This window comes from Pelophylax lessonae (assembly GCF_965119305.1).
Source record: "Pelophylax lessonae genome assembly, chromosome: 11".
NCBI lineage: Eukaryota > Metazoa > Chordata > Amphibia > Anura > Ranidae > Pelophylax > Pelophylax lessonae.
The window spans coordinates 63366144-63388698 of NC_138778.1; the positions used below are offsets into that span (position 1 = coordinate 63366144).

The following is a 22555-nucleotide window of genomic DNA, read 5'->3' on the forward strand; positions in this document are numbered from 1 at the left end:
GGTGCTTTGGGGCAGGGGGGGCTCTGCACCCCGCACCTCAAAGCACCTTGCCCCCATGTTGATGAGGACAAGGGCCTCATCCCCACAACCCTGGCCGGTGGTTGTGGGGGTCTGCGGGCAGGGGGCTCATCGGAATCTGGAAGCCCCCTTTAACAAGGGGGCCCCCCCAGATCCCGGACCCCCTCCCTATGTGAATGGGTATGGGGTACACTGTACCCCTACTCATTCACCCCATAAAATGCAGTGTATGGAAATAACGACAGGAGACGTTTTGGAAAATTTATTAAAAATCTTCATCCGGCTCTTGTCCTCTCCGGGGGTCTTCTCCTCTCCGAGGGTCTTCTGCTCTTTTGCTGTCCGCCCTTCTTGTCTTCTCTCCGGGGGTCTTCTGCTGTCTTCTCCTCTCCGAGGGTCTTCTGCTCTTTTGCTGTCCGCCCTTCTTGTCTTCTCCTCTTTGGGGGTCTTCTGCTGTCTTCTCCTCTCCGGGGGTCTTCTGCTGTCCGCCCTTCTTGTCTTCTCCTCTCCGAGGGTCTTCTGCTGTCCGCCCTTCTGCTGTCCAATCTTCTTGTCTTCTCCTCTCCGGTCTTCTGCTCTTTTGCTGTCGGCTGTCGGCTGTCCTTCTTCCTCCGGTCCTCCTCCGACGACGTCTTCAGCGATTATGCCGGCCTCTGGTCTCCGCAGCTTATTATATAGCCATTAGGGGCGTGGCCGCCAGATGACGTCATCGGGAGACCACGCCCCCTTGTGTCACAGATGACGTCATCTGTGACACAAGGGGGCGTGGTCTCCCGATGACGTCATCTGGCGGCCACGCCCCTAATGGCTATATAATAAGCTGCGGAGACCAGAGGCCGGCATAATCGCTGAAGACGTCGTCGGAGGAGGACCGGAGGAAGAAGGACAGCCGACAGCCGACAGCAAAAGAGCAGAAGACCGGAGAGGAGAAGACAAGAAGATTGGACAGCAGAAGGGCGGACAGCAGAAGACCCTCGGAGAGGAGAAGACAAGAAGGGCGGACAGCAGAAGACCCCCGGAGAGGAGAAGACAGCAGAAGACCCCCAGAGAGGAGAAGACAAGAAGGGCGGACAGCAAAAGAGCAGAAGACCCTCGGAGAGGAGAAGACAGCAGAAGACCCCCGGAGAGAAGACAAGAAGGGCGGACAGCAAAAGAGCAGAAGACCCTCGGAGAGGAGAAGACCCCCGGAGAGGACAAGAGCCGGATGAAGATTTTTAATAAATTTTCCAAAACGTCTCCTGTCGTTATTTCCATACACTGCATTTTATGGGGTGAATGAGTAGGGGTACAGTGTACCCCATACCCATTCACATAGGGAGGGGGTCCGGAATCTGGGGGGGCCCCTTGTTAAAGGGGGCTTCCAGATTCCGATGAGCCCCCTGCCCGCAGACCCCCACAACCACCGGCCAGGGTTGTGGGGATGAGGCCCTTGTCCTCATCAACATGGGGGCAAGGTGCTTTGAGGTGCGGGGTGCAGAGCCCCCCCTGCCCCAAAGCACCCACACCCCCCCCATGTTGAGGGCGTGTGGCCTGGTATGATCCAGGGGGGGTGGGGCCGCTCGCTCGTCCCCTCCCCTTTCCTGGCATGCCGGACTGCATGCTCGGATAAGAGTCTGGTATGGATTTTGGGGGGGACCCCACGCAGTTTTTTCGGCGCGGGGCTACCCTCAAATTCCATACCAGACCCGAAGGGCCTGGTTTGGAACCTGGGGGGGAACCCCACGCCGTTTTTTCCCCATTTTGGCGTGGAGTTCCCCCTCAAGATTCTCACAGTGCAGGTCGCACCGCAAGTCGGATCACCCTGATCCGACCTGCGGTGTGACTTCCATTCAAATCAATAGGCTCCCATAGGGAACCATTGATTTTGAATGGAAGAAAAAAAACGTATAACGTGGCTTAACGCACGTTAAGCAACGTTATGAAGCCTTATGGAGCCTTTAGCAGCGTCAGACGTTTTTTGCAGCTTGACGCTGGAGCTCCTGAACCCACAGTTCCTGGGTTTTTTTTGGAGCTGTAAAACGCCTATGCCACTTGGAGCTCCTAAAAGCTCTATGTGTGCATGAGGTCATAGAATAACATGGATGGGCGTTCTGCAGCTGCAAAAAAAAACATCTGACGCTGCTAACAGCAGCTGTAAAAACGTCCAGTGTGCATGAGGCCTTAGGGTGTTACTATTTATGCATAATAATAATTTGTTTTGATATTTTGTGATGATTTCCATTAGTATTTTTAACACACAGCACAACAATCTATTTAGCAGAAATTCTTCCCTACACTGATTACAGCAGTCAAGCAGAAGGCATTCATACCAGAAGTTGACTTTGACCGTAGTTAATTTTAGGCTACTCACCAGGCACTCCCCACCAAGGAAATCTGGAATCACTTCTTTGTCAATGTAATCCACCAGTCCTCCTGGGCCTTGATAGTCATTACCAGCATAGATGAGGAACTTCTTCCTTGTGTTCTCATCTATAAAAGGACTGACCTGAAACATGACAGAGCAAAAATTAAGATCAATATTCCGCATTTAGCAAGCTTCGTGAATTGTATAGTAATTCAACCATAATTAAGGTTTTTTCCTATTACTGTACTGAGTATATGGTAAAGCTTTGAGGGAGAAAAAAAAAACATACCAATGTCCACAGAACAGGAAATACTCTGGGAGCCCTCAAGATCAACAGCCGCCCCAAAGTCTCTGGATAGTTTGCTTCCACCACTTCAATAATACGCAATAAAGCCTTGACCCCAGGCCTCCACAAATGCCTCATATTGAGTCCTTCCAAATCCACAAGGCAGGTCCAGGAGCTGCAATTGAATTACAAATTAAACTGAAGTGAGCATAACTACTGAATTAAAATTCTGAAGTTATACATTTTTTATTTATTGCATCCGATTTCACCCGATTGCTACCAAAATTCTAGATACATATGCCAGGTCAAATTCTCTAATGAATGGATATCTAGCAACTAAACCCATCTTCTACAGCTATAATGGATGCAACAGAACCATCTGTATGATGATCACATATGGATGTGAACCCAAAAATTATTAATTACTACATAGTAGCTTTCCCTTCATTAGGGCTTGTATAGTTTTTTTTCTGTAGTCTTGCTTTTTGGTTAATTTTCCCTGCCAGTAGGAGGCAGTGCATTAACTTCCTCTCCTAGAGGAATAATGCAGGCTACTTGTTCAGGATCAAAGCTGTCCCCTTAGAATGCTCACTTCTGATATGCTGAGTCTACCTTTAAGCTGAACTTCAGGAATTCAACAACTTTGCAAAATTTGCAGGCATACTAGGGGTTAAGTCCAATGGAGGTGCATTTTAATTTTTGGACTTATTTATTTCTAACATATTTGCTGTGCTCCAGGAAGAAAGTTTCTGGAGCACTGACACTGGATGCTCTGGTCTCAGTTCCTTCAAGTGTAGAGTCCATGCAGATTCTATGCCCGCCTCTCCCCTCCTCCTGCCTAATCACAGAAGCCTTTGTATTATGTGAACTCATTCACAAAACACAATGGCTTCTGTGAATGGGCAGCAGCGGGGAGGGGCGGGCATAGCTGATCTGTGTGCCTCTCCTCGAACAACCCCGAGTGTATCCGGCATGCCAAAACTTAGGTGTAAATAATAAAGCCCAGGAAGTATATCAAATGATGGTCATGTACCCGTGTTATGGCTTCTATTTATTGATCCAACTAAAGTTACAATAGGGCTACTGCTGTGGTGTGGGTTTACGTAAACTTTATAGTATAAATCCAAAGAACTACAGCGCTGCCCTTTACATCTAAATACAGTGCATCCGGAAAGTATTCACAGCACTTTAACTTTTTCACATTTTGGTTATTTTACAGCCTTATTCTAAAATGGATTAAATTAATTTTTTTCCTCACAATTCTACAAACAATACCCCATAATGACAATGTGAAAGAGGTTTGAAATCTTTGCAAATTTATTCAAAGTGAAAAAAATCACATGTACATAAGTATTCACAACCTTTGCTCAATATTTTGTTGAAGCACCTTTAGCACCAATTACAGCCTCAAGTCTTTTCCAGTATGATGCTACAAGCTTGGCACACCTATTTTTAAGCAGCTTCTCCCATTCTTCTTTGTGGACTTCTCAAGCTTCATCAGGTTGGATAGGGAGCATCGGTGCACAGCCATTCTCAGATCTCTCCAGAGATGTTCAATCGGGTTCAAGTCTGGGATCTGGCTGGGCCACTCAAGGAAATTTACAGAGTGGTCCCGTGGCCACTCCTTTGTTATCTTGGCTGTGTGCTTAGGGTGGTTCTCCTGTTGGGAAGATGAACCTTCACCCCAGTCTAAGGTCCAGAGAGCTCTGGAACAGGTTTTCATAAAGGATGTCTCTGTACATTGCTGCATTCCATCTTTCCCTCGATCCTCACTAGTCTTTCAGTTCCTGCCACTTAAAAACATCCTCACAGCATGATGCTGCCATCACAATGCTTCACTGTAGGGATGATTTTGGCCATGTGATGAGTGGTGCCTAGTTTCCTCCAGACGTGACACTTGCCATTCAGGCCAAAGAGTTTAAACTTTGTTTGATCAGACCAGAGGATTTTGTTTCTCATGTTCTAAGAGACCTTCAGGTGCCTTTTGCCAAACTCAGATGGGCTGTCATGTGCCTTTTACTGAGGAGTGCTCCTGTCTGGCCACTCTACCATACAGGCCTGATTAGTGGAGTGCTGCACATATTTGTTCTTCTGGAAGGTTCTCCCCTCTCCACAGAGCAACAATGGAGCTCTGTCAGAGTGACCATCAGCTTCTTGGTCACCTGCCTAAGGCCCTTCTCCCTTGATCGCTCAGTTTGGCCAGGCGGCCAGCTCTAGGAAGAGTCCAAACTTCTTCCATTTACGGATGATGGAGGCCACTGTGCTCATTGGGACCTTCAATGCTGCAGACATTTTTCTGTACCCTTCCCCAGATCTCGATACAATCCTGTCTCGGAGGTCTACAAACAATTCCTTGGACTTCATGGCTTGGCTAACTTTTTGACCTTATATAGACAGGTGTGTGCCTTTCCAAATCATGTCCAATAAACTGAATTTACTACAGGTGGACTCCAATCAAGTTGTAGAAGCATCTCAAGGATGATTGGTGGCAACCGGATGCATCTGAGCTAAATTTTGAGTGTCATGGCAAAGGCTGTGAATACTTGTGTACATGGGATTTTTTTCATTTTTTATTTTTAATACATTTGCGAGGATTTCAAACAAACCTCTTTCACATTGTCATTATGGGGTATTGTTTGTAGAATTTTCAGGAAAATAATTAATTTAATCCATGTTGGAATAAGGCTGTAACATAAAATGTGGAAAAAGTGAAGCGCTGTGAATACTTTCCAAATGCACTGTATACTAGGTCAACAAATGTATTATTACCATACAAAAATAGTAATTACAAACCTTTATATCATACAATGCTAGAAAATTTGAACTTAATGCTATATGTGAAAGTAATAAGTGCTAAAGTGCCAATGATCTACTGTACATAAAAAAAAATGCTCAAGTGCTATAATAAAAGTGCTTCGTGCTTAATTCAAAATCTAATGTTCATATAAAATGGTGAATCTTGCTCCAGTGAGGTTCCCCTACTCGCCAACAGTAAGTGACTCTATGTGTTAAACAGGCTCTAGTAGTATATGCGCTCTCTTTCACGCCTTTGTTATAATCTCCAGGTAATAATGGATGGCTTGTTGCATCAAACAGTTATGTGTGGATATGTGATCTCTCATTTACTCCTCCATTCTCATCTTCAGGTTCAAAGCAGCAAATTTCTTGTATAAAAAGGATGGAAAAAATCTCCATGGTGTAGTATTGTTGTACTTTATTGAAAGATAAAACGCTTATTACTATTTATTACGCTTAAACGATTATGTGTTTCTCTTTCAGGGTGAAAAAAAAAAAACAAATTTAGGTTTACAACCTCTTTAAATTTACTGAGAATGCTGTAATGTTTGGAGATGCTTTGGCAAAAGACAAAAAAAGGTGAACTAACCCTAAAAAACAACATCATGGCTGCAGCTTTGAAGACACTGCTGTCAACCAAAACTGATTTTTGTGAAACAGAATATAGTCCTCAGTGTGTAAGCCATTGATCAAATCTTACCTAATCGGTCGTCCAAATATTTTGGTGTTTTCTTCACAGCGTCTTAGTCCTTCCTCATTAATGGAGAGCACCTGTCAAAGGATTAAGTGTTAAAAAAAAAGTAAAGATCAAAATGTGCCCCCCACTATCAGCTGTAAACTACTTTAAAAGTATATATGCAGCTGCTGACCCACCCCCCAAACCATCTAGGAGCCTTGTCTGTCTAACCCTCAGGCTCAGCCCTAGGCATGTCCAATATATAGTTTAAAGTAGAATTCTAGCCAAGTTCTTTTATTTGAAAATATTTCCCCTTAGTTCCTGAGTGATGGTCGTATGTAAAGGGAAAGTCTCCCAAATAGTGACATATATGGCAATAAAAGCTTGACTGAGGTTCTAACCCACTCATCACTGTACCCTGTGACTTTTTTGTTGACACCACACTTGTATAGCAGAGGAAGGAAACTGTGTCTAATCCGTTGGCATGTCGAAAGGATCTGTGTGGATAAGCTTTGGGCTTGTGACAAAGGCATCAGTTTGAGAAGCTCCTGAATTCATTGACCTCCATTTGACCCGCATTATGCGGGTCAAAATTCCCATAGACTTGGTAATGCAAGCCCCATTTGAAGTGAACAAAAGCTCATCAATACAGACTCAACCTCTGGTGCCTACTGGACTGCACAGTCATATAAAGAGTTCCTGCACAATTGCCATAACAGGAGAGTGGAATGAAGACTAATGAAATAGCAGCATTAGCACAATGTCCATCTGACTGTATATCTATTTCTGTAACTTTAATTGGATTGAACAAAAGGGAAGACAACTTACATGCCTCAGGAGAGACTCTTCACCTAGAGCTCTGACCAGTCCTTTAGTGTCCATCTGTCCAAGCCTGAGCACATAAAGAGGTCGGCCATCTACAAAGTGATACAAATATTAGTGATTCGGTTGAACAGAATTTCCAGCCTTGGGTAAAATAAAAAATAGAAATCATATTGGAAACCATAATCTCACCAGTCACTTTTTTATAGCCTAATTGCTCAACAACCACAAAAGTCACTGTACCTTATTAAATGTTTACAGACAAAACAGAAAATTGGCTTCAGCCATAGCACAATGCATCTGTAAAAATGAAAACGTCCTGCTGGAGCGAATACAAAGTATAATCCATAAATAAGGAACACAGTAACCTTTGTCATGGTGGTGCCAGCCTCCAGCATAATAATCCTGTAGTACTTGTGGGGGGTTCCAGGTGCTCAGCAGGTAGTCAACTTGGTGCTGCTTACGCCAGGTCAGAGACTGACAAAGGATTTCCCTGGCTTTGTCAATGTTAAAGTCCCGGGCACGCAAGAATCTCAGGATGTGTTCATCTTTGGGGATCTAGAAATAGATTTACACTCAAACATTAAAGGTTACAGTGGTTTCAAACTCTAAACCAAAAAATAGTTATGTATCTCTCAGCAATGACAGGTATAAAAGTGTAGATAAACTCAAAAGGTAAATCTTAAAATGGAACTAAACCCCATCATTTATCTGTATCCCAAAGCAGTTACATCCAAGGCAAACCGGGAATGATAACAGTCATAGTTGCTTGTGCTGTCAACAAAACTGTCAAGCCTTCAAATGGCTGGTGTCATAACTGATCAAATGGGTATCAACATGGCAACTTCAAAACAAAAACAGAGGCTTAGATGGTAGCCTCCATGGCTGTGTAGGAGAGGAGGATTTAGTTCCACTTTAACTTTTTCCACTCCCTATTGAACTGCTCAGGTACAGTGGTGTAAGTATTGTCATATGGTGATAACTAACCACCAACTCCCATTGTAGAGGTAGCATTATAAATCTTGCATGTTTTCCTGCAGAAGACTTCAGGCAGTTGTGCTGAAACATAGAATGCCTGACCGCTTCCTCTTTGTCACCCCAGGGCCATGCCCATCCATTTCAGCGAAGTCAAGAAATGCAAAAACTTCCCTTCAGGGGTGACGTTTCTGCTTTACCTCCTCAGCTATAGCCTTATGCCTCGTACACACGCATCGATTATTGGCCGGGAATTTTTGGCCAACGTCCGATCGGCCGATTTTCGGCTTGTTAGTATGATGCATTCGACAACCGACTCCCACTTTTCGGCCGAATAAAATCTGGTGTGCAGGCTATAAAATTTTTGTTGGCCATCAACACAACGGCCGATTTTCTGTCAGTCAGTACAGATTTTGGCAGACAAAAATCTGATGAGCAAGGCATGGTCAGAGAAGAAAAAACACACAGAAAGTAAACCAGCACATGACATCACTTCTGATGTAGTTTTTTGTTGGCCGAGAAAATTAGTGTGCAGTCTAGGCACATTCCAACGAACAAAACACCACTCTGGACAAAAGTCGGACGATCGGTCGGCCGATAATCGTTGCGTGTGTACGAGGCTTTACTTTCCTCCTCACAACAAAATCAGGCTGCTCTCAACATGATACAAGTATACTCCTGAATAGAGAAAACTTTCAGGGGTGGCCCACCCTCGGTATGTTGCCAGGGTGCCATTAGCACCATACGTCAAGATGCAGTTCTATTTAAATTATTACTAGCTCTAAAACAGATGTTCTCCTCCATATTTTATTGTCCGACTACTAATTGTCATGCCCTGGGTGACAACTTTATCTGCGTTGTCCAATGACGCTTTCTTTGTATTTGAAAACTTCAATAAATGTAAAAAAAAAAAAGCTACATTTTCTATTTCGCCATACAACATGCTAATAGTAATACTTTATTTTAGAAAAATGTCCTGCATGTTTGGGAGTTGCAAGCTTTACAACTGCTCAATCTAAGCATATCTGTATGGCATGGAGATGCTTGCAACATTTGCCAGTTGACACCGAGCTTGGAGGGGAATGATGCAGAAGGCAAATGCAAAAGATGGAGTTGCCAAATTTGTGACACAGAGCAGCACAAATCTCTAAAGAAAACCAGGAGAATTGCTGGTACATCATGACAAAAAAAAAAAAAAAATGGGCAAATCGTTTGAGAATAACAGAATCTGCAACTTATTAAATATTACAAACTGTTACAGAAAACATAATTTTACAGGAAAACAAACATTTTCTGAAGAACAAAATATGTCAGCAAATTACACGGATGTTCTTTATAAGCCAGGGAATGCAGTATGAATCTGGAGATCTGGACATATGGTCCCTTATTAACAAACCCCACCCAAGAACCTAAAAGATTGATACATCTTAGGAATAGGCAGAACTTACTTTGCCTTTATGGGTTTCCTGCAGCCATTGTCGCAGGCGTATAAGGCAGCTCTCTTGCAAAGGTGTGAGGTCTCCCAGGTAACGTTTAATATAATCTGCGTCCAGCTTGTCTGCAAAACAAAAAGAAAATGTAACCCAAAAATGCTGAGGGACTGATTAGCACAGATAGGGTTGTCCATCTCATTAGAAGCCTTGAACTCTGAATGCTGGCCATAAATGGGATCTATCCAGGGCAAGGTTTGCAAAGCATGTTGGACTTATTAGAGAAGGCCAAGCATTATGGTTTTTTTTTTTTAGTGTGGTAATCTATTAATACCCCACTATTAGTGCCGGTTCACACTACCGCGGCACGACTTCGGGGGCGACCTGTGAAGTCGCATGCACTGCGACTTCGGCGCGACTTGCACGGACTGCATATAATGAATGTCAATGCAAGTCGCTCCGATGTCGCCCCAAAGTAGTACAGGAACTACTTTCTAAGTCGGAGCGACTTGAGTAGCTCCTATTAGAATGGTTCCCGTAGCACTGCATGGACCGTGACTTGTCAGACTGACCAGTCGCCTGACAAGTCACGGTAGTGTGAATGGGCACTTAAAGGCACCCTTCACAGATTAGAAATTCTTTAATAACAAACTGAATTAATAAAAAAAAAAAAAAACAATGCCTTAAATGCTTTACATGGCAATTCCCATGACCGCACAGCCTCCATCCCTCATTGCTCTCCATAGCAGGTAGGCAGGTCTGTGTGTGTCGGACGAATATCAAACACAACATTGCCTCTTTCCTGCTGTCTTAAAGAGGAAGAAAGAAAAAAAAAAAAACCTAAATATTCGCTTTGAAGCTGAACCCCGGGCACAAAAAAAAAAAAAAAAAAAACTTTCATACACATTCTTCAAAAATCACAAACAATATAAAACCACTGTGTGTACCAAATGCCTTTACAAACCTAGCTATTATCCCGTAAAAGAAAACGTGACATCACTGAGCTGCACATAGTTTGTGCAGAGAACAGAGCTGTGGGAGTGACCTAGGAGTTCACACCCACTACAGGCTGCATGCCAGCAATTAAGGCAGGAGGGGAGTTGATACAAGATACCAGTCACCCCGAACAAGAAAAGAGTAGCAGTGATGGGTCTTTATTACAGGAATATCCTGCACAGACGCAAAAGGTTCACATTGGATTACTGCACAGATCTGAAATACACGAAGACTCAAGAATACACATCCCTTTTGTATTTAGACAAGATTTGCTTTTCCTAGAGTTCAACTTTATAGTCGTTAATGACAATACAATTTTCGAATTTACTTTTTGCTGGAGTGAAAAAAATAAAAAATCTGTCCCAGCAATAGACTTGTAGTTTGAGATATAAGGGACATACCATCAGGAGTGCTGCTGAGTGGCTCAGGAGGACTGGATGAAGTGGGATGACCATCCCTGCTGTTGTGTCCATCAGTAACAGTTACAGTTGGTATGTTCAGAGCAGGAGACGTGGAATGGCTTGAGGTAGAGGTTAGACACTCCTGTTGCTTGGTGATAGGAGTCCATCGAGGCATGCATGTTATACCTTCCTCCTCCATTTGGTTCAAGTAATACTCAATTATTTCCTTACCCTGGAGAAAAGAAAAAAAAAAAAAAAAAAGATTATCCAATGACAGAACAAATATCTTCAAATAATTTTTACTGGGAAATCAGGAATATATACTGTATTTTTTCTCTCCATAAGATGCACCCCCCCCCCCCAAAAAAATGGGGGGAAAGGTCTGTGCGTCTTATGGAGCGAATATTGAGTCTCCCCGCTGTGTCCCCAGAGTCCCGACTCAGCAGTCACTTACTGACACGGAGCCGCTATTTCCTGTATAGGACCGGCTCACAGGCGGAGGGATATCAGATGCACTCCGCCTGACACAGGAGGAGCCATACACAGGAAGCTTTTCTCTATACTGCAGCTGCATGCTTCCTCTTGGGCTCAGCCACAGACAGTGCCTACAAGCAAATCTCTGCAAGTACCCACTATTATTATACTAATCTATATATATATATATATATATATATATATATATATATATACACACACATACACATATATATATATATATATATATATATATATATATACACACACATATATATACATACACACACACACAGACAGGGCTTTTTTTCAGCGGGAATGCGGGGGAACGCAGTTCCGGCACCTCCAGAACTGAATGTATGTACTGTATGTAATGTATGTTGCTGGGAGGGAGGTACTGTAGAGGAAGGGATCTATTGATGCTGGCTACTGAGGAACATTTTGTTGCTGGAAGGAATCTATTTTTGCAGGGGGGGGGGGGGGTCTATTGCTGAAGTAGGGATCTATTGTTGCTGGGGGTGGATCTTATGTTGCAGGGGGTCAATTGTTGCTGGGAGGATGTACTGTTGAGGAAGGGGTCTTTGTTGCTTGCAGCTGGAGGGTCTATTGATGTTGGCTGTTGGGAGTCTATTGTTGCTGGGGTGGATATATTGTCGTTGGAGTTTCCATTGTTGCTAGATCTATTTTACTGTCTTTCTTGTTATCATTAACAAATTCCATACAAAATACTTAGCACCACAAAATAATACTTGGGTCTGTATTCTCTAAAAGGGGCGGTATTGGGAGGTGGGTAAGGGGCGGAACCAAGGAACGGTTCTTGGAGGTGGGTAAGGGGCAGGGGCGAAGGGTGACTTAAAAGAGAAGAGTTCCTGAAGCTATTCTCTGAGAAAAAAAAGCCCTATATATATATATATATATATATATATATATATATATATATATATATATATATATATAATGTGGGTCAGAATATTTTTTTTTCTTGTTTTCCTCCTCGAAAACCTAGGTGCGTCTTATGGAGCGAAAAATACGGTACCTTCTTTATATTGCTGGTATACTGCTTCATGGCAATCTTTTCCACTGTGCTTTCAAATCCAAAGAATGACTTGATGTCTAAGCTTGCCGATTGCTCAAAGCACGTCCATTCTTCATTGTCAGGGTGTACCTGGAATGAAAAGTCATTTTATATTTACCATCAATGTTTTATACTTTCACTTTTCAACTAAAACCAAGCAAGCTGCAAATTTCTGCCATGTGAAATCAAACCTGTCACTGAAAAAAAACCCACAAAAAAGCTATTAAAAATGACATCGTACATCCATCTGTCTTGGAGTCTGTTCACAGAGTCTTTGCTCTGTTGCCGTTCAAAGCAGCCTAAAGGATATACAGTGCCTTGAAAAAGTATTCATACCCCTTGAAATTTTCCACATTTTGTCATGTTATAACTAAAAACATAAATTTATTTTATTGGGATTTTATGTGATAGACCAACACAAAGTGGCACATAGTTGTGAAGTGGAAAGAAAATGATCAATGGTTTTCAACATTTTGTTAACACATCTGTGAAAAGTGTTGCGTGCATTTGTATTCAGCCCCCCTTACTTTGATACCCCTAACTAAAATCTAGTAGAACCAATTGCCTTCAGAAGTCACCTAATTAATAAATAGAGTCCACCTGTATGTAATTTAATCTCAGTATAAATACAGCTGTTCTGTGAAGCCCTCAGAGGTTTGTTAGAGAACCTTAGTGAACAAACAGCATCATGAAGGCCAAGAACACATCAAACAGGTCAGGGATACAGTTGTGGAGAAGTTTAAAGCAGTGTTAGGTCATAAAAAAAAATCCCAAACTTTGAACATCTCACAGAGCACTGTTCAATCCATCATCCGAAAATGGAAAGAGTATGGCACAACTGCAAGCCTACCAAGACATGGCTGTCCACCTAAACTGACAGGCCGGGCAAGGAGAGCATTAATCAGAGAAGCAGCCAAGATGCCCATGGTAACTCTGGAGGAGCTGCAGCGATCCACAGCTCAGGTGGGAGAATCTGTCCACAGGACAACTATTAGTCGTGCGCTCCACAAATCTGGCCATTATGGAAGAGTGGCAAGAAGAAAGCCATTGTTGAAAGAAAGCCATAAGCAGTCTCATTTGCAGTTTGTGAGAAGCCATGTGGGGGACACAGCAAACATGTGGAAGAGGGTGCGATGAGACCAAAATGTAACATTTTGGCCTAAAAGGAAAACACTATGTGTGGCAGAAAACTAACACTGCACATCACCCTGAACACACCATCCCCACTGTGAAACATGGTGGTGGTGGCAGCATCATTATGTTGTGGGGATGCTTTTCTTTAGCAGGGATGGGGAAGCTGGTCAGAGTTGATGGGAAGATGGGTGGAGCCAAATACAGAAGAAATTTTCTTCTTAGAAGAAAACCTGTTAGAGTCTGCAAATGACTTGAGACTGGGGTGGAGGTTCACCTTCCAGCAGGACAACGCCCCTAAACATACAGCCAGAGGTACAATGGAATGCTTTATATCAAAGCATATTCATGTGTTAGAATGGCCCAGCCAAAGTACAGACCTAAATCCAATTGAGAATCTGTTGCAAGACTTGAAAATTGCTGTTCACAGACGCTCTTCGTCCAATCTGACAAAGCTTGAGCTATTTTGCAAAGAAGAATGGGCAAAAATGTCACTCTCTAGATGTGCAAAGCTGGAAGAGACATCCCCAAAAAAACTTGCAGCTGTAATTACAGGGAAAGGAGATTCTACAAAGTATTGACTCAGGGGGGTGAATACAAATGCACGCCACACTTTTCACACATTTGTAAAAAAATTTAAAAACCATTTATCATTTTCCTTCCACTTCACAAATATGTGACATTTTGTGTTGGTCTATCACATAAAACCCATTTACGTTTTTGGTTGTAACATGACAAAATGTGGAAAACTTGAAGGGGTATGAATACTTTTCAAGGCACTGTATACATTCAACAGACCAGTATCCACTGATGTACTTCAGGTTTCCTCCCCATAGTCCCTATAAAACTGTGTCATGCAGTGACAAAGGGTCTAGAAGGAGGAACCACAGATTGACCAAGACTCCCGAAAAGTGTGTTATATGTGAAAATTCTTGAGTTGGATTTGCACAGCAACAAAGTGAAGAACTGAAGCAAGTTGGTCAGCAAAACAGCCAGGTAACAAGTAATTTTGGAAAGGGAGCTCAACTATATAGAAATATAACCTGACAGGATACAATGAAGTCAGCTAAAAGAAACATAGTCCCTCTATCTACCAGTAAATGTACAGTGTTAAACAGTGACTGTATCTGCATCTCTTAACCATTTCCATAATGGGCCTATTTTGGCATTCCTCTTGTACATTTAAAAAATGTGATTTTTGACTTACCGAAAAATCAATTTCTCTACTGTTCATTGACTAACACAGCTCCTGATAATCATAACCATGGGGTTATACTGCCCCCTACAGGAGTAGGACACTATGCAGAAAGGAATTCTGGCTACACCCATGGGCAGTCCCAGGGAGGTATACTCCCTCTCTCTGCTATAGCCACTTAGTTTTGTTACAAGCAGTGTCAGGAGAATTATAATTCCACAGAGGGGTGGGTGCTGTGTCCACCAAAGAGCATCAGAGAAATGGATTTTACGGTAAGTCTTATTTTCTCCTCTTTCGTTCATTGAGGGACACAGCTCCTGATATTCATAACTACTGGGACGTCCCAAAGCAGTGTTAAACATGAAGGGTGGGAACAACAAAAAAATTCCTGAGGTGAAACTTTAGCCGTCCAGGCAACAGGAGCTCAACCAAACAACTGGAGCCCACACCCGAAAAAAAAAAAAAAACCACAACGTACCCTCAAAGAGGATCAGGTCCCTCTTAAAGCGGTAGTATCCCGCTTTTTGACACTTTTACCTACAGGTAAGCCTATAATAAGGCTTACCTGTAGGAACAATTAATATCTCCTAAACCGGCACGGTTTAGGAGATATTTGCAGTGCATGCAGCCGCTCACGCGAGCGGCGCATTCGCTCTGAAGGTCCGGGGGGACCTCCAGTTTTCCTTGCCGTGAGCTTGCCGGAAAATCACTCCCGCGCGTCAACGCCGAACCCGGAAGAGACGCCGAGGGATCATGGCGGCGCCCGCAGCGATGTACGGGGGTCCGTGTCGGGGCTTCGTTCTAAGGTAAGTAATACATAATGAGCTAGTATGCGATGCATACTAGCTCATTATGCCTTTGTCTTGCAGGATTTTTTTTATCCGTTTTTGGGTTTACAACCGTTTTAAACCACATCCTGCAAAAAACTTTGTAAAAGTGTACACTGACAACCAGGTGGCCGCCTTGCAAACCTGCGTCACTGATGCCTGAAGACGGAAAGCCCAGGAGCCACTAAGCGCACTAGTAGAGAGTGCATTGACAGAGAAAGGAGGAATCTGACCCCTGATGGAAAAAGGCCTGAATCACCGCTTGTCTGATCCATCTGGAAATGGTCACAGAGGAAGCGGACAACCCTTTTCGAGTTCCATCCGTGAGCACAGAGAGTGAGTTTGACTTCCTGAAAGACTCCGTAGCTGTCAGGTACACCCTAATTGCCCGGATCAAATCCAAGGCATGCAAGAAAATTTCTTTTGGATGTTTAGGCCTGGGAAACAGGGAAGGCAACACAATGTTTTCATTCAAATGAAAATCAGAGACAACCTTTGGAAGGAATGACGGAAAAGGGCGAAGTACCACCTTATTCCTGTGAATCACCAGGTAAGGTGGACAGGAAAAACGCCACCAGTTCGACACCCTGCGCGCAGAGGTGATATCCACTAAAAAGGCCACCTTCTGGGACAGCATAAGCAGGGGAATCTCCCAAATATTTTCAAAGGAAGGTTTCTGTAGAGCTGAAAGCACCAAATTAAGATCCCAAGGCTGCAACGGAGCCCGCGCTGGAGGAATCAAATGTCAGACACCCGGAAGAAAGGTACGCACCAGGGAGTGTGTGGCCAAAGGTCGTTTGGAAGAAGCCTGCCAAAGCCAACCCCTGGCCCTTGATGGTACTCAAGGCCAATTTCTGTTCAACCCCCCGTTGAAGGAAGGTCAAGATCTGAGCCACCGAGAAGGAGTGAGGATGAACCCTAAGAGACACCACGCAATGTATGTCTTCCACGTACGATGGTAATTCTTCCTAGAGGTAGATTTCCCAGCTTTCAACAGTGTAGGAATCACAGACTCAAATTAAATCCCTATCCTTCAGCACCTGGCGTTCAACCAGGCCAAGCTGTCAAAGCCAGTGACTGTAAAGCAGCATGGAAGATCGGTCCTTGGGACAGCAGATTCTCCAAGAGGAAGCTGCCAAGGAACGTCAGCAACTACTTGCACCAGATCGGCATACCAAGCCCGGCGAGGCCAGTCCAGAGCCACTAAGATGACTGGAATCCCTTCTGCCTCTATCCTGCGTAGAAGTCTTGGCAGAAGCTTGAGAGGAGGGAAGGTGTAAATTAGATGATACTGACCCCACGGGGCCACCAGCGCGTCTGTGGCATCCGCCAGAGGATCCCGTGACCGAGCCACAAACCTCTGCACCTTTCTGTTGAGCCCGAGATGGCAACAGATCCACCTTGGGGGTGCTCCACCAGAGACGCAGCTGATATAACACCTCTGGATGAAGAAACCACTCCCCGTGGTCCAACACCTGCCGACTGAGATAATTTGCCTGCCAGTTTTCCACCCCAGAAATGTGTATGGTGGAGAGGGCTTGAATGAACCGTTCTGCCCACCTTAGAATGCCGACTACCTCCAGAGCCACCTTGGTGATTGAAATAAGCCATGGCTGTGGCATTGCCTGATTGAATGCGCACTGGACAACCCTGAAGATGTCCAATGATCCAGACACAGTCTACGATGGGGTTCCTTGTCCTTAGTAGCCTGCGGAAGAAAAAAGTGCGGGCCACAGCCTCTGCCTTCCGTTCAGCCGGATCCCTAAAGGTCAGGGACTCTTCAAGCGGAATCATGGTTGCGTTTAATCTGGAAACCAGAGGGTCCACCACTGGTGGCACAGTCCACTTCTTAAGAAGGGACTCTTCATAGGGGGTAACGCCTAGTAAAGCGCTTAGGGACGCCAAGTTGACACTTTTTAGCGACATTTCTGTCAAAGCAGGCAGGGAAAGGAAACACCTTGCATCCAACAGCGCCTTTTTGTGCGTGGTCGCAGACGTGGAGAAATCATCCTCACTAAAAGAGGATTTCAGACGTGTGGTCGCAGACCCAGCAGGGTGACCCATGTCTACGCCAGTCGATTCAGATTCAGGATCCGATGAGACAGATGAGGTAGGGTAGCTTCTTGCTAGCCCTTCACCCGCAAGCCACCAGAAGAATCTGCACTACATGTGTGGCGATCAGAAAATAAAATGATCCAGAAGTCAGTACCAGGGGATCAGGATAGGCTCCCACCACCATTATCGCTGCCCACTCTCATGGCCGCAGCTATTTCCAATGGCAAACCACAAGAAAATGGCCACCGGACTACACAAACATGGTCGCTGTGTATAGAAATACACAGGCTACAACAAAATGGCGGCAATATGAGGCTTACAGGGACATAGGAGGAAGACAAGGCTTCAAAGAGAAATCCAGGCAGGACGGGGGGCCCTGGCTGGAGCCCCCCAAGTGGGAAAAACCCCTCCCTCTGCACAATCGATCGTCCCGTCACCAGTGGCGCACCCCCCTTCGGGCCCCATCGCCAGTTAGCATCCAGCCCCCATCCCAGGAGAGTGGGATACAGCTACACAAACACAGATACAGCCTAATATTATACAGCCATTTATTAAAACTACATTTAGTAAACTACAGTAAATTACATAAGCACTCAAATAACTAAATCCTGGAAAGTACCTGAAATAATAATAATAATAAAGAAGATAATCAGTACAGTAATGGGAAAGCAAAGTGGCTATGCTAGGAAACTCATCACTACCTCACGAGTGCCCATTCACACCACAATGCCCTGTACACAAGGCATGAGTTTCCATGCATTAAGCAGCCATTCAAACTAAATGGGCTGCAAAGTGCCTCAATGCATAAAAAAATACTGCAGGCTGCTTTTTTTTTTTTTTGCAGGAGAAGTGTGTTGTGGAGATGTGTTTGGTTACAATTCAAAATGAAAAGGAACTGCAGTGCACTAATGCTCTCATATGGCGCATTACCACAACTTTCATTCCTAAACAGTCTCACATTGACCGCATTGCTTTACTGTTAACTGAACTTAAAGTGTATGGCAAGCCAATTTTTTATTTCTGTCTATATTGTTAATGGAGCATTCTGTTCTCTTCCTGTCAGGTAAACCATTGCAGCCAGGACAAAAAGTCTCAATAACAAAATCTCAGATAGCAATAAAAACCTGACTGGGGTTATAACTCTACCCCCCCCCCCCCTCCATCCAAAACTGAAAAAACTTTGGCTGGACATACACTTAAAAAGTGTTACTAAACCCAGGATCCTGCATTCACTATATCTGGTCCCCCACAGTACACAGAACATGGAAATGCATCAGTTTTAGTAAATATAAACTGCTAAATACCTTTTCTTATCAGCAGTTAGAATAGTCTTGTGACTTCTATCAGTGTCCAGCAGAGCACGGGTTAAAGCTTGTAAGGGGAGTTTTCATTCTCCCCTGACTGTCCTATAAAGCTGCAGGATCCCTGACCCTCTGACTGGACAGTACTGATTGGCCCTGTGCTAATCAAATGCACTCTCCCAAGAAAAAAAAAAACTCTAGCAATACACACTGAACAGAACAGAGCCTTGGAGTCACTATGCACCAATCAAGAGATGGCTGGGGAACAGTGGAAGAAGGGGAGGATCAGAGAAGACAGGATCAAACAGCCTTTTTACACAATGCAGAGGATTAACCCCTTAGGTTCTACAGTGAGTATAACAAGCATGCTTTAGTGCATATACAGACTGATTTTACTGTTGTGAGTTTAGTAACACTAAGGCCCCTTTCACACTGGCTTTCCGATCCGATTGCAAGTTTTTCAGGCGGACTGGATCAGATGCTCCATGCAGCCCTATGGGGCATCCGCTGACACCCGCTGCTATCCAATCCGGTCCCTGAAATCCGGACAGATGGAAACCCTATTTTCCATCCGTCTGGAGGATCGGATAGGATTAGAATGGACAGGCGGTCCGTTCTCATCCGATCTCCCCATAGAGGAGAGCGGGGATCTGACAGCTCCGTCTCTGCACACAGAGCGGAGACAGAGGTGTCATCCACCTGCTCAGCAGGGATTGGCGGATCGATCCCCCACTGAGCAGAACGGACTCCATCGGGCGCATTGCCCGTGTGAAAGGAGCTTTAGTGTGAAAGTCTTCAGCGCAGAGTTTTACTCCTGGAATCTATGCTGGAACCAAAACAAACCAAAAACTTTATATGTGGTCAATCATAAAGTGGCTGCATTGCTCACAGCAATTAAGTAGAATTGACTTCACATTTTGCAAACCTGTGCCTGAAAAAATTCAGCTGTTATTTATCCGAATGTCAGGAAAGACTTCGCAAAACTAAACTGCAGTGATATCACCCCTAAACAGTTTTATGTCTGAACTCTGTATTGGTGCATACTGACTAATCAACTGAATACAATGAAAACTAAAAACTTACAGTGTAACAGCAATACTCATGGACCACAATACGACTGGCAAACGTTTCATTATGAGCTTCTATTTGCAGAGTCCGTTCTCGCCTGTTCAAGGAATTTTTCTGGATGAAGTAGACATAGTCTACACCTGCGATCTAGAAAAAATGAAAAAGTACAAATACTATCATATGCACAGTCCCCATATAGAATTTTACATTTTCTGGAAAAATAAACTACAACCTGTATTTCTCTGATGTGATACTAAGAAACCTGGAGAAAAAAAAACCCACCCACACACACAATACACAAGAAAAACTTACCAATTAGTTTACCCAAAATTTTTTTACAAATTGCTGCTGTAACTGTGTAGATCTCTAAAGGGCCATACACACTATAAGATTTTCTGAAGACTTTTTCCTTTAGACTTACCAAAACCATAAAATACGAGGTCAAACCTAAACACTTTCAATTTGTATGCAATCTGGCAGGCCCTTGCACTACATAGAAAAGGTAAATCTGAAGGAAATCTAACCACAAAAGTTGGATAGTGTGTATCCAGCTTTAGGCTCCGTTCATATATAGGCATTTTGGATCGCGGGCAGAATTGCCGTGATTCTGCCCGCGATTCTAAACCATTGCAAGTTGCGGGACGCCTGAGCGATTCCCGTGACTTGCAATGGCACCCCAAACGCGGCTCGATTTTCCTGCGATTGTCGTCTGACGAATAAGGGTAAAATCGCGCAAACAGAATCACAGGACGCCTGATGCCCAAAAGAAGTACAAGAACTTCTTTTGGGCGTTCAGACGTCCTGCGATTCTGTTTGCGCGATTTTACTGCGATCCACGATTTACCCACGATCCGAAAACGCCTATATGTGAACGGAGCCTTACAGGCACCAATCATGTTAGGTTGTATTACAAAGTCCTATAGCAAAACGCCAGGGCTGATGATCGAACACCGAAAACTAGTTGTTCATACATAATGAACAAAAGGAAAGAAGGCGGCCAAAAGAATAGCTAACAAAAAGTGCTTTTGCACCTCATTTATAGTGTTGTACATAGATTACATATTCTTTACTTTGGATGATTTAGGAGGGAAAACCTCAGCTGGCTGCTATGGAACTTTTATATCTGAAGTTAGGGTGCTTTCATTCTTGAGTTTAGTGACCATAATTGTTATAGTGTTTAAAAAAAATAAAAAATCTGCACAATGGATAATTAGGAGTCCTGTCCTTATGTATAGGAATGGGACTTAATACCAAATCACTGCACGTTAACCTCAAGCTACTAATAGTATTTAACTGAAATAACTGCTACCAGAGAGGTCTTCAGGCTGGTCCCTTTTGTAGGTATAGCTATGTAAAACATTAAAAATATGTGTCTATAATGTTTAAAATCCAGTAATTTATTGTCTTACCCTGCTCTGCACATGCTCCGTTTCTCTCCATTTTAGGCATTTTTAGGCACTGCTGAGTTTGTAGAGGCCGATAAGCTGACAGCCTTGAATTAAACCCTCCTACCTTACAACCAAGGAAGCTGCTTCTGTTTGATCCGCAACTGCCATGGCGCTGCACATGATCAGTTATGAGAAACCAGACATTTGATGGTTTGACAGTTTGGTTGAGGTCACAAACAAATTTGACAGTTGGCAATCCTGGCATGCCAGGAATGCAACTGTTTTTTGAAACTGTGAAATCAATAGATTTAGTTCTGCTTTAGGATTTACTGCCGCTCAGTGGCTGAGCTTCAGCAAAACGTCAGCCTTCAGCAAGAAGAAACAGGAGTAATGCTGGTGGCAATTTACAGTACACACTTCTATTGGTAGCATATTATTAATGTGGAATGTATGGTCCTTGCTAAATAATTATTTTTATCAATTGTTATGAGTAAAGTTCTGCTTTAAATAGGTTCACATACTTTTCCCATCAATGACAGACTGGTCACATCAATCAGCCAATAAAGATATTATATAAAATGCTATATAAGGGATTCATTTTGTTTATTCTTATAACTCACAAAGATCAGGCAATATTTTACTAGCCGTATATGCAGAAATCAATATAATATAATTCCCCAGGAATGTAAGCATGGACAAACCTCATCTACAAAACAGCAAATAAACATTATGCAATCCCGCTGTGCAAAAACTCAAACACTCGTTGCATATAAGAAAGGCATGATGCATTTCCTTGACTTCCAAAGAAAAGCAGATGGAGGAAGTAGACAAGTTTGTTCTTATAAATTGGCTCTTCCTACTTAGCATTTCAAAGATTTCCATTCAGGGAAATTAGAAAAGCTTTTGGTAAATTTTGTTTCCATTTTTTTAAAATGTTTTTAAAGTGATAGTTTAAAAAATTGTTTTTATTACTTTATTTAAAAAAAAAAAAAAAAGACAATTGGTGCTCCATAATAATAAAGTCCAGTAACACCCGCTTGCTTGTTGACAGCTCTAAATAGAAACCCATATTTATGTATTTTAAATAGCAATGAATAGCAGATCAAACTACAGAGGCTATTTGTAGCAGAATAAAAGTATTTCAAGCCTCAATTTTTTTTTTTACCTTAATGCAAAAAACCTTCTGTGCTGCAGGAGCGCGCCACCCCCCCCCCCCCCAACTTATTCTTACCGGTGTTCTAAAATTTCGTCACCACCAGCTGGTGCGAGCCCCGGTGCGCATGCGCACAAGACATTTTCC

At 43.4% G+C, this 22555-nt stretch overlaps 1 protein-coding gene across 3 annotated transcripts in view; it reads right to left on the reverse strand.

Moving 5' to 3' along the window:
• Window positions 1-22555, reverse strand: part of SEC14L1 (SEC14 like lipid binding 1) — a 141554-nt gene that overhangs the window by 40570 nt on the left and 78429 nt on the right. For all 3 annotated transcript variants that reach the window (XM_082271845.1, XM_082271846.1, XM_082271847.1), the window contains exons 5-13: window positions 19883-20014; window positions 12252-12380; window positions 10742-10973; window positions 9363-9472; window positions 7308-7497; window positions 6946-7034; window positions 6142-6212; window positions 2649-2820; window positions 2366-2500 (exon numbers count right to left, since the gene is read on the reverse strand). In XM_082271845.1, coding sequence (XP_082127971.1) covers window positions 2366-2500; window positions 2649-2820; window positions 6142-6212; window positions 6946-7034; window positions 7308-7497; window positions 9363-9472; window positions 10742-10973; window positions 12252-12380; window positions 19883-20014 — 1260 coding nt within the window. The remainder of the gene's footprint in view (window positions 1-2365; window positions 2501-2648; window positions 2821-6141; window positions 6213-6945; window positions 7035-7307; window positions 7498-9362; window positions 9473-10741; window positions 10974-12251; window positions 12381-19882; window positions 20015-22555) is intronic.